Genomic DNA, 12,007 nt, shown 5'->3' on the forward strand with positions numbered 1-12,007 from the left:
ACTACAGGAGGGGAGCGAGCTCAGGGGGCTGGAGAAACAGCAAGGCCCGTGTGCCAGGGGGGCGGGGAGCCAGGGAAGAGGGGTTGCTGAGGCCAGCAAGGGGTCAGCAAGGGGTCGGGGCCAAATCCCATGGAGCCGCTGGAGCGCAGGGTAAAGAGGTTGGAAAAAGCCTCTTAAATGCTTTTGCCTCACCAGTAGGAGGTAATTCTTTCATTTAACTCTGACAGCTGCCCGGGATATATGGGAGTGAGAGCAAACACTCTTAATTTGACTCTTGGCTCTTCTAGTAAAAAGCTGTAAGCCTTGAGCAAATTACTCCCTGTGCCTCAGTTTCCTTATCTGTAAAATGGGGACAATAAAAATGCCTCCCTCATTGGGTTACTGTGAGGATTTAGAGGTTAACCCATGGAAAGCACTTAGAACTTGAAGGAGGTACGTAACTCGGGTTCACTCCAGCGTCAGCACACCGTCAACACCGGCTTTATGAATGAAGACACCGAAGCCCAGGAAGGTTATATGACTAGGCCAAGGTCACAGGGCAGTTCCGAAGCTCGTGCTCTAACCACCACACGGCACCACCTGTTCTTAGGAGCCTCACGTGACAGGTGTCGGGAAAGATGAGTCAAGGGGTGACAGGAAAGTGAACGCAGCAAGGTGCCGGGACCTCAAGGGCTTTTAATACCAAAGGTGCAAGTGTGATGCACACAGGTCAGGGCTTCTGGAAGTGGAATCATCACCTAAGGGAGAGTGATGGCGGACAGGGATGTGGATCTCTGTCCTGTTCTCTGCCGAGTCACATCATCCCCTGGGTTCCATTCGTCCTGCTGGGGCCCAACTCACTGCCTGACCTGACCCCGCTCCTGGGCACCGTGATTCTCCGGTACCATGCCTGGCTTCCTCGTAAGTGTGGGCTCTGTCTGTTCCACTAGCCCCTGCTCTGCTGGCCTTCCTCGAATCTGTTGCCCTCTCACAACCAGTGTGACCCCATGTGTGTGGGGTGGGGGCGGTAGTGGTGGTGCTGGTGATGGTGGTGGTGGTGGCAGAAGCCAAAATTTGGGCCTGAGGCTTGGCATGGGGAGGACTGTGGCACGGAGGGAGGAGCCACCCCAGGTAGCCTCCCCTGAGCCCGGGGCCACTCCAGGCCTCCTTTGTGCTCCCACAGTGCCCTGTGTGGCCCCCATTAAAGGAGGCTCAGGAGTCCATTACCTTCGAGGCGAGTGTTGGGCTGAACAATGAGCTTCCGAGCTTCCTTGCGGAGCAGCACCGTGTCCCTGAGGGTGAGGAAGCACTCGGGTGGCGCGTCAGTGACCGCCGCATACCCCTCGTACAGGGCCCGGCCTCCGGCCACATCCCCCGTGGACTTCAGCACCTGTGGGAAGGCAAAGGAGTCAGTGCCTATGATGGGCGCCCACCCTGCGTCCACAGGGCTCTGCCAGGGGCTACAGCCGACTGTGCTCAGCCCTGGACCATATCCACCGTCCAGTAGCGCGACTGCGCCGAATGTGTGAGAAATGCAGATCAGGGGCTTCCCGCAGAGTAAGTGCCTGTTAAATGGAAGTAAATGTTTCTCATCTGATTGTCTCATCTGAGCTGTAGACAAGAAAGGCATTACCATCATTCTTTTTTGAATAAAACATTTCACACACACAAAATATACAGTATATATGTTATAAAGAATAATGACACCCATGCAACCACCACCCAGCTCAAAAGTTAGTCCAGGGGCCGGCCCCGTGGCTCAGCGGTTAAGTGCACGCGCTCCGCTACTGGCGGCCTGGGTTCAGATCCCGGGTGCGCACCGACGCACCGCTTCTCCAGCCATGCTGAGGCCGCCTCCCACATACAGCAACTAGAAGGATGTGCAGCTATGACATACAACTATCTACTGGGGCTTTGGGGGGAAAAAAAAACAGAGGAGGATTGGCAATAGATCTTAGCTCAGAGCCGGTCTTCCTCAGCAAAAAGAGGAGGATTGGCATGGATGTTAGCTCAGGGCTGATCTCCCTCACCAAAAAAAAAAAAAAAAAAAAAAAAAGTTATTCCAGTCTCTCTCTCCTTTGACTGCACCATGCAGCCTCCCTGATCTGAGGAAATAGCCCCCAATTCTGTGCTTAGTATTGTCTTGCTTTCCTGGAGTTTTATTCTCAGCGATGTAATATTTACAAATCTGCCTGTAGTCTGTGATTTGCTTTTCCTGCTCGAATTATATTTCAGGTTCATCTGTGTTTGTGCCTGCAGCTACAATCCACCCTTCTCACTGCTGCACAGTAGTCCACTTATGAACACACTACAATTTAATCTCTTCTGTTAATGTGTAACTTGTACTTTTTTTTTTTCGTGAGGAAGATTAGCCCTGAGCTAACATCTGTTGCCAATCCTCCTCTTTTTCCTGAGGAAGATTGGCCCTGGGCTAACATCCGTGCCCATCTTCCTCTACTTTATATGTGGGACGCCGCCACAGCATGGCTTGATAAGCGGTGCATAGGTCCGCGCCCAGGATCAGAACCTGCGAACCCCGGGCTGCTGAAGCGGAGCGTGGGAACTTAACCACTACGCCACCGAGCCAGCCCCTGTAACTTGTGCTTTTTGCCATTCCGTGCTGCTGCGGACATTGTCGTATGACGAACAGATGCGGGTTTCTCCAGGAGAATCTATGGTGTGGAGGTCAGGTGAAGGCTCAACCTTAAAGGACGATGCTCACACTGTTTCCCAAAGCTGTCTCACTAATCCACCCTCCCAGGAGCCGTGAAGGCAGCCCTCATCGCTCAGCATACCAGGTTGGTGTCGGCAGTTTTTCGTTTTTGCCAAGCTGGTGGATGTAAGTCTCTTGTCGTTCAAGCTGTAATTGCCTGATTACTCATGAGGTTGAACATCTTCCTGTGAGTTGGTGGGCTATTCATTTTCCTTCTTTCTTGTCTGCTTCTGGGTTGACTTTTAGAGTTACACTCTCTATTTCTACTCTTTTAGAGTTTATAGAAATTACAGCATGCATACTTCATCAAGTCTGAAGCTATTTAATATATTTATCCTCCTCTCAAATTATTAAAGGATCTTATAGTACCTACTCCAATCTCATGACTATATGCTGCTGTGGCCTAGTATTTAATTATCTTTTTTAACCTCACAAATTGAACTTTTGTGTGTGTGTGTGTGAGGAAGATCAGCCCTGAGCTAACATCCATGCCAATGCTCCTCTTTTTTTGCTGAGGAAGACTAGCCTTGGGCTAACATCTGTGCCCATCTTCCTCCACTTTATGTGGGACACCACCACAACATGGCCTAACAAGCAGTGCGTTGGTATGTGCCCAGGATCCGAAGCCCGGGCCGCCAGCAGCGGAGCGCGCGCACCCAACTGCTACGCCATGGGGCCGGCCCCTCACAAACTGAACATTTTTATTGCTTTACAGAGTTTATGGTGTTTAGGTTTACCCTCATGTTTACTATTCACATTACTTATTTCTTCTTTTGTAAAACTACTGCTGAGGACACCATCCATTCTGCTGAAAGATTCCTCTTGTACAGAGACCCAGCTGGTTCAGTCTCTAGAACAGAACGCTCTCTGTCACAGTTCAATACTGGCCTAGGATTTGGCAGATTTGATTCCTTCATTTAATGACTTACTGTTATTATTAATGAACCATTTTGGAATGATTTTAGCTATACAGAAAAGTTGCAAAGACAGTACAGAGTTCCCATGTGCCCCTTACATAGTTGGTCCATTACTATTAACTCAACTCTAGACTTTATTTAGATTTCACAAGTTTTCCCACTAATGTCCTTTTTCTAGTTCTGAATCAAATCCAAGACACCACATTGCGTTTTGCATCTAATGATTTTTAATTTCTAATTTTATTTTACTTTAACAGCCAAACACATATCTTTTATGAAAAAATGCCTTAAATCCTTTCTGGAAATAGGTGGGAATATAATCATAGAGATATTTGCTGGAGTAAAGGCTGGGTCTTCTATAGGTTGAAAAAGCCGGCAGGACCCTGTTCCAGTGGAAGGTACTACCCCATAAAGAGTAGCTTATCAGTGGTGCTCGAATTTTGTTGAGTGTCAGAGTGACCTGGCAGGCTAGTAAACATGCAGATTCCTGGGCCCTGCTCTCAGAATTTCTGACTCAGGAGGTCTGGGGTGGGGCCCAAGAGTCTGCATTTCTAACCTGCTCCTGGGTGATGCTGATGCTGCTGGTCCCTGGACCACACTTTGTTTCACACTGGCTCGGATAACACGACATTCTATTTGCTCAGCTCCATATGTATGTTGTTTCATTTAGTTCCTGCCAGGTAAGGCAGGTGGTGTATTCCACTTGACAGATGAGAAAATTAGGGCCCAGCGAGACAAAGTATGTTCCCCCAATTACACAGCGGGTTAGTACTGGCAGCAGAAGCTCAAAGGTCTCCCCACTCTAAGCACCCCTACCAGGGAGGGAAGCCAGGTCCGTGCTGACCACTGTGCTTCACTCACCAAGCTCCGGGCCTCCCTCCGTCCCTCAACACAGCAAGCTCATTCCAGTCCTAAGACCAGCCTTTGTGCTTTCTGTTCCTTTTGTTCTCAGACCTTCTCATCGCTGGCTCCTCCTTGGCACTCAAATTCCAGCTTAAATGCCACCTCCTCCAAGAAGCCTTCCCTGATCACCCAGGCTAACATGGCTCTGCGATCTCACTCACTGTCACATCACCCAGTGTTACTGTCTTTACAGCTCTTGTCATCATCTGAAATTATCTTGTTCACTTGTTTACATGTTTATTGTCTACCGTCCCTCACAATAATATCAGAAACTGCTCACAGCTTATTCTCAGTGCCTGGCACATGGTAACATTTGGTATATAGATTCGTCCAGTGAATGAATGGATGGATCAGGAGGCTATGAAAATAGTGTCACAGGATGGGGAGATAGGGTGAGGCTGGAAGCAAGAGGCCTCCACTTACCTGGAGTCTCCGCAGGAACCGCTCTAGGGCGGGCTTGCCCACGGACCGTATCTTGCCGCGGTCAAGGCGGACTCGGGCATCTGGGCGCCCATCGGAGCCTGTGGTGGGAGTGACGGTAACGAGTCCCTCGCCAGCCTCCAGCAAGACCCTCAGGATCACAAACCGGGCCTGCATGTGGGCCTGCCAGGGCCAAAGAGAAGGAATCATTTGTAGCCCTGAGATAAGACATACCAAGAGCTGGTTCCAAGGCCCCATAGGTAGTGTGTTCGTTAATTGTCAATTACTATGATGGTTTTATTCTCCCCAACTCTGTGGGTCCTTTTCTGCCTGTTCTTCTCCCCTCAAATGCTTCCTCCCTCTTCTGCTCACAAGGGAGGGCAGGCTGCCCTGGGGGACAGGGAGGCCATTGCCAGGCAGGACCCGGAGCCCTGTGCAGCCGCTTGTCGCCCACCCTCTGCTGCTCCAAACCCCACCATGATGACAGCAGTCACCCCAGAAGGTCCCTCGCCACCAGAACCCCGAGCACTTTCTCCTCCACAATCTTGTTTGTGTTCAACAGGGGGACCAAGTAGGCATCATATCCCCAGTTTACAGATGACCAAACAGATGCCCAGAGAGGTTAAGTGACTTTCTCAGGGTCACACAGCTGGTAAGGGAGAGCCAGGACTCAGACCCAAGTTTCCTGACTCTAAAATGTGTGTTCTTTTGATGATATAAGATTGCCTCCTCAAAACATACTTATTTGACTTTTTGGAACATTTCTATTGCTTGCCCTATTTCCACAGTACATCTCATAACCAACCGGTGCAGCCTGATGGCTCTGGAGGCAGGCTGCTTGGATCTGAACCCTGGCTCCGTTACTTACCAGTGAGTTACCTAATCTTTGTGCCTCAATTTCCTCATCCCTAAAATGGGGGTAATAATAGTACCTACCTCCTGGGGTTGATAATGGGAACAAATTATCAAATGGGAGTTAATTCACATAAAGTGCTTAGAACTGCATGTGGTACAGAATAAGTCCTATGCAAGTCATCTAGTAATAGTCATAGTAAAATCATCTCATCTGATTTGTCCTCAAAGGTGGGCTGGGAGGTTGTCACTACCACTTCACAGACGGGGACACTGAAGCTCACAACAGTGATGTGACTTGCCCCCATATGCAACGGAGTCTGGGATTAAACCCTGTTCATGTGCCTCGTGGGTATGGCTGTCCCCTCCCTACACCCAGAACCCTGATCTTGGCCCCCACCGCAGGCTGCCCCGCTCCTGAGGGCTCCCCCGGCCCCACCTGTCTCCAGCTGGAGGTCTCAGGGGTGTAGAACTCCAGCGCGAGCAGCCCGGCCCGAACCATGTTGAGCCAGTTCACGTAGATCACATCTTCTGCATCAGCCCCCTCAAAGCCAAAGATCCTGGGGAAGGAGGTGGGGGGGTGGGTCTGAGGCTGCCTAGGCCCTTCCTGTCCTCCCTGCCGGCACCCCCTCAGCGCAGAGGAGTCCCGCCCCCCACGCCTGCTGCTCGTACTCCAGCACTTGGGGGTGGAGGCAGAGGTAGAGGCCCACGCTCTCGGCCCGGCACTCTTCGTAGCTGGAGGCGATGGTGCTGAACTTGCTGTCCCAGGTCTCCCCGCTCCGGTACCAGCTCTGAATCTGGTGGGGAGGCCCAAAAAGCGGTTTAGGGGCAGCTGCCACCCCACCTGTGCCCACCCTCCCAGCATCCTGGGGCTCCGCCAAGGCCACCCTCACCTGCTCCCCCGTCTCGGGGTTGACCACTGTCTCCTGGTCAAAGTTGAATGCTCCTTTCTCATCCTGTGGGAGAAGGGTCATAAACATGGGGCGGGTGAGGAAAAGGTGCCCCTGCTCCGGTCCAGGTCTTCAGCCCCAGGATCCCAGGGCCTGAGGCGCGACTCAGAAAGGTGAGCCAGGGAGCAGCAAGCCGACGACAGGAGCAGCAGATCCACTGACATACCGCTGCCTCCGATCCTGAGTCCTGTGACACCGGCTGCCCTCTTAGCCCCCAGGAGGTGGAAGAACCAGAGCCACTGCCCCACTGCATAGAGAGGGGCCTTGAGGGCCAGAGAGAGGAGGGACCTGCCCACAGTCATATGAAGACCCAGAGCATCTCCAGAGCCTAGTCGGAGATGTCCCAGTGGGTGGGCCAGAGAGCTTGGCTGCTCCTCTCCGACGTGCCTCCTGGCCCCTCTCCCGGTGCTGGCAGAGGAGCCCCCAGCACATGATTCTCTACCTCGAACAAGGGTCACCCTCACCGTCCTCTCCCTGTGCCAAGTGTCTTTCGTGCATCATCCATTTAATCCTCACAACCACCCTCTGGCGGACATTCTATTATTAGCCCACTTCACAGAGGAGGAAACTGAGGCTCAGAGACTAAGAGCTCCAAAGCGGAATCAGAGCACATAACCTCTGTGCACCGTCTCTTAACAATAACATCCATTTCCAGAGGGCCTACCGTGTGTCAGGCAAACCGCAAGCCTTTCTATCCGGCTTCACTTTTATTCCTCACATCAGCCCATACAGCAGGGGTCAGGAACCCCATTTTACAGATGGGCCAACTGACGCTCGGTGAGGGGAACTGACTTATCCAAGAACACAGAGTAGCCACATTTGTCCCCACTTTCCTGTGACTTCAAAGCCTGGACAAGGCCCGATGCCAGGCTGCTGCCCCCATCAGTTGCTCTCTGAATCCCCCTGACTTCCAGGCCCAGCTCCAGCCATTCCCCTTTCAGGGAGGCAGCCCCACCCCAGAGGGAGCAGGCCCAACGGAACTCCACTCCCTCTGATGTCCTCGCCCAGGCCATCTTGGGTCATCTCTGTGCAGCTCCGCGCTGGGGGTCCAAAATGGGCTCTTCTCAGCCTGCCAGCAAGGCTGTCTGTCTTTCTCATATTCCCCAAGTATGTGCCAAGGGGGGTCCAGCCACTCTGGCCAGATGGCAGGAAGGGGCTGCCCTGGGGAGAAGGGGCTCCCTACAATACCTGGAAAGGTACAGGCTCCAGGGAACAACAGTGCATACACAGACAGTGCTGCAGCCTCAGGACTGGGAGCATCCAGAGACCGCCCCCTCTCAGCCTCTCTGTCCCCAGGGCTGCCTGAGTCACACTCTCAGGGCAGGTTTCCGTGGCCTGGGCCAAGCAATTCCTCCGAAAGACTCTGTGGTTAGGGGACCTCAGCTGGACTGTCCTGCAGGTCACACTCAATCCTTGCACCCACTCTGTCCTTGCAGTTCCTGGGACATTTGGGGGAGGGCGAGACAGGGACTTCCCTCTTAAGGGGCCATTTTCTCCACCTGACCCAAAGCCCCCAAAGGTAAAGACCAGAGCAGCTTCACCCCTGGGAGGGCTGATCACGGGGAGGGGGGCTGTAGGCCTGGGCACGTGCTCACCTGCACGAAGAGCTTGCCGCTGCCATGGCCCAGCAGCTCGTGCAGTCCCACCTGCACGTCAAAGGAGGGTCCCTTCCAGCGGAGGTACAGGTCCTGCCAAGGCAAGCAGAGACCCACGCTGTCCACTGTCCCACCACGGCCACGTAGCCTGCCAATGCCCCCTCTGCCAAGCCGAGGGCCCGTCATGATGCACGCGTTTGGTAAAGGCCTGCTACACGCCAGGCTCCACGCTGGGTGCCGCACGGCCCATCATCCTCCCAACACCCAGGAGGAAGGGACTGCCTCCACTGATTGACAGGCGAGGAAACCAGCTCTGAAGTCACAAGGCCACACGGCCAAGAAGTGGGAGAGCCAGGACAGAAGCCATGCTCTTTCCTCTCCACTGCACTGGAGAGGAGCTAAGGTCAGCTGAGGTCAGGCCAGGCCCAGCCCTGACCCTCGCGCTGCCAGTGCCCACCTTGTCATCCTCCTCCAGGAAGGTGAGCTTCTCCCGCTGCGTGGTGTAGGACACAGCCAGCACGTTCCCCAGCGACACGTTCTTAAAGCCTTCTGTCTGCCTCAGGTCATCATCTGGAAGAGAAGGCGGGGAGGGGACCAGGGAGAAGGGGCAAAGGTAAAGGGTCGCAGACAAGAAGTCTAGACAAGAGGAATGGGCTGGGATGGTGAAGTGAGCAGGTAATTTGTGGCCAGGGTGAATGTGTGGAGGGGGAGTGGGCAATCCTAAATGGAGGCTCCTGGGGGCTTGGGGGCGACTGTCCTGGTTTGAGGGGCCCGAGGAAGCTCACAGTTGGGGATGTTGATGCCGGCGGGGATGCCGGAGCCAGCGAAGGTGAGAACATCCAGGGAGGTGAAGTCGGGGGTGAGGAACTTGTCCTTCTCGAAGGCTGGGGGCCAGGGCAGCTCCTTCAGCAGCTGCTCTGCGCTTGCCACCAGCCATTCAAACTTGGCGCTCATGGCCTTGTTCACCATGGCCACGAAGCCTGCAGGAGAGGGAGGGGCGCCGTGGGTTGGCAGGGTGCGGGAGGGGTCCCACGCTCTACTCAACCCTCCTACCCCTCCAGCCATCATGCATTTATTGAATGCCTGCTGTGCGCAATGACCCTGTGCTGGCCACTCGGGAGAGCAGTGACCCAGGCCTGGGCTCTGCCTTCCTGGAAGTCATGGTCTAGGGTGGGTGGGGTGTGGAGAGAAGGCTTCACTGGGTAACATCTGAGATGGATCTTGAAGGAGTTTGTGGGGAACACAGAGGGGGTGGTGGGGAAAGGATCAAATTCCCAGCGGAAGGAACTGCATGAGCAAAGAGAGATGCTCTTCTCTTTGGGGGACCTGTGAGCTGTCCTGCATGGCAAGAGCTTCCGGCTTGTGAGTGAGGCTGCTGCACAGGAGGACTGGGACTGATCCTTTTAGATTTAGTGCAGTTCGAGTTCCTGGCTCTAAGTAGTGTTTCCAAAATTGCACTCCACAGAACAGGTTTTCTATGAGATCCTTCATAAAGAAAGAGCTCCCTGGTCAAATAAGTTTGGGCAATGCTATATACTCTATTTCCAACTTCTTACAGGTTCCTAATGCACATCTGCATATTAAAGGTACTGAAGAGCACTGCAGACAAGACCCCTTGCTGCTTAGCACTGAACCTTTCTTGGTGTAATTCCTGTTAACACTGCATGGACTAAACCTTGGAAAGGCCTGGCCTAGACTATTGGCTAGTCAGGCTCTTGAGAAGAATGGGTTAACCTGGCCAAGAGTCAGGCTTGGCAAAGCCTCCCTGTCTGGATCCCCCTGTCAGGTGGAATCGTCACACCAGGCCAGGAAGGCAGGATGATCAAAATGGCAAAGAAGGAAAAGCAACCTAAATGTCCAACAACTGGGGATTGGTTAAATAAATTCGGGGGCAGCTATAAGATGGCACACCATGCAACTGTTAGACATATAGTATAAGATCAAATGTCGTGGGAAATTATTTATGATATATTCTGAATACTATGCAGCTATTAAAAAGAACGTGTTAAGTCTATAGGTACTGATATGAAAAGATATGCAAGATATACTGTTAAGTGAAAAAAGTAAGTAGCAGAACAATACATAGAGTATAACCTCATTCACCTGGACGAATTAAAAGTAACGTGTGTGTGTGTGTGTGTGTGTGTGTGTGTGTGAACGCTTAAACAAAGGTCTAGAAGGATCTGTACTCAACTGTGAACCGTGGTGACCTCTGAAGGGGAATGATGTAGGGGAGGGTAGTAGTGGAGGGACTTCAATATTGTTCCCATTACTTACAACCAACATGGATTTTTAAATTATACCCATACCCATACACACACACACGTTTATAAACACTTATAGCTCTATAAAAAAGAAAAGACAAGAAGTATAGTCCAAATTTAACCTTGGGGTAGGTGCAATCACAGTTGACTGTAAAATTTTGACCATGAACATGGAACATCTTTCTAATAATCACAGTAAGTTACGTGAAGAAGGAGCTTCTGAGATGGAGGCTGCTTAAGAGGCCCTGGGGTCCCAGCCCGAGAAGGCCTGGCTGAGCTGCTGCTGGTGAGTCAGCACCCAGACAGGAAAGCTGCAGCTGTGCACACCTGTCTCCCCTCAGGCCCCCGGACCGCATGCCCCTCATGCCTCGTCCCTGGGCCTGGATCTGTGGACTCAGATCCAAGGCCCCTGGACGGCTGTTGAGGCTTTCCTCTCTCCTTCCAGGCTCATCTGTCTGGCTTCTGGCAGTTGGATGCTCCAGCCTCTAGCCAGGGTCTGGGGAGGATAAGGCTTGGCAGAGACAAGTCTAATCCTCAGGCTGGATGCCCTGCCTTGCACAGGTAGGTCCCATGGGGGCGTGGGCAGGGGGCCAAGGCAGCAGGGATGACAGCAGCCGAGTCAAGTTCACAGACATAATGTTAATTGTGCTCCCATTCACCCGGGGCCTTTTATGTGCCTGGCATTGTGCTGAGCAGTCTGCATACAACACCTCACTTCCCAGGACACCCAAAAGGGAGTGCCTGATGCTCAGGGGTGGGGTTCATTGGCCCAAGGTCACACAAGCCGAGCTTGGAACAGATGGAGCCTGTGCCCAGACCACACACCAGCACAGCAAAGTGGCTCAGACCCAGGGCGCCTGTGCCTCAGTTCTCACATCTGTCAAGTGAGGACAGAAATCCTCATGGGATGATGGTGTCTATATGAGCTAATATAGGTAAGTACCCAGGTAATACAGGTAACTCATCAACACTGGCTGCTGTTTCTGTTATTATTACTGCCAAGCAGGGAGGGGAGACCCTCAGGCGACACGGGGTAAGGGTTTCCAACCTGACCTCCCTCCTTCCAGAAGTTACCTTCAAACTCTCCACGGGAACCAAAGGGGTCTCGGTAGCTCTCGATGAAGCCGATGTAACTGGGGGAGAGAAGGGCAGAGCTGGAGGAGGGGCGGGCAGGAGCAGGTGGGCGGGGGTGAAGGCTGGGCACCTCACCTCTCCACAATGGGGCCTTTGTCCTGGATCCAGAAGCGGGAGCCCCTCTTGTGGGCCTCAATGGAGCCCTGGGTGAAGCTCTCTATGTACTGGGCCAGCATCTGCTCCTGGTGGCTGTTGGCTGCATACGCCTAGGGGTGAGCAGGGTCCGTCAGCCTCAGGCCACCCGCCCATCCCCATCCCCCTGCCTTTGCTGCCCTGCGGG

At 53.1% G+C, this 12,007-nt stretch overlaps 1 protein-coding gene across 4 annotated transcripts in view; it reads right to left on the reverse strand.

Annotated features, from left to right (window-relative positions):
• Positions 1 to 12,007, reverse strand: part of DPP3 (dipeptidyl peptidase 3) — a 30,827-nt gene that overhangs the window by 2,414 nt on the left and 16,406 nt on the right. For all 4 annotated transcript variants that reach the window (XM_058526332.1, XM_058526333.1, XM_058526334.1 and 1 more), the window contains exons 8-17: positions 11,803 to 11,933; positions 11,668 to 11,726; positions 9,115 to 9,309; positions 8,787 to 8,899; positions 8,330 to 8,422; positions 6,678 to 6,740; positions 6,457 to 6,581; positions 6,224 to 6,344; positions 4,936 to 5,115; positions 1,207 to 1,369 (exon numbers count right to left, since the gene is read on the reverse strand). In XM_058526332.1, the coding sequence (XP_058382315.1) occupies positions 1,207 to 1,369; positions 4,936 to 5,115; positions 6,224 to 6,344; positions 6,457 to 6,581; positions 6,678 to 6,740; positions 8,330 to 8,422; positions 8,787 to 8,899; positions 9,115 to 9,309; positions 11,668 to 11,726; positions 11,803 to 11,933 (1,243 nt within the window). The remainder of the gene's footprint in view (positions 1 to 1,206; positions 1,370 to 4,935; positions 5,116 to 6,223; positions 6,345 to 6,456; positions 6,582 to 6,677; positions 6,741 to 8,329; positions 8,423 to 8,786; positions 8,900 to 9,114; positions 9,310 to 11,667; positions 11,727 to 11,802; positions 11,934 to 12,007) is intronic.

Source organism: Diceros bicornis, chromosome 31, assembly GCF_020826845.1.
Source record: "Diceros bicornis minor isolate mBicDic1 chromosome 31, mDicBic1.mat.cur, whole genome shotgun sequence".
NCBI lineage: Eukaryota > Metazoa > Chordata > Mammalia > Perissodactyla > Rhinocerotidae > Diceros > Diceros bicornis.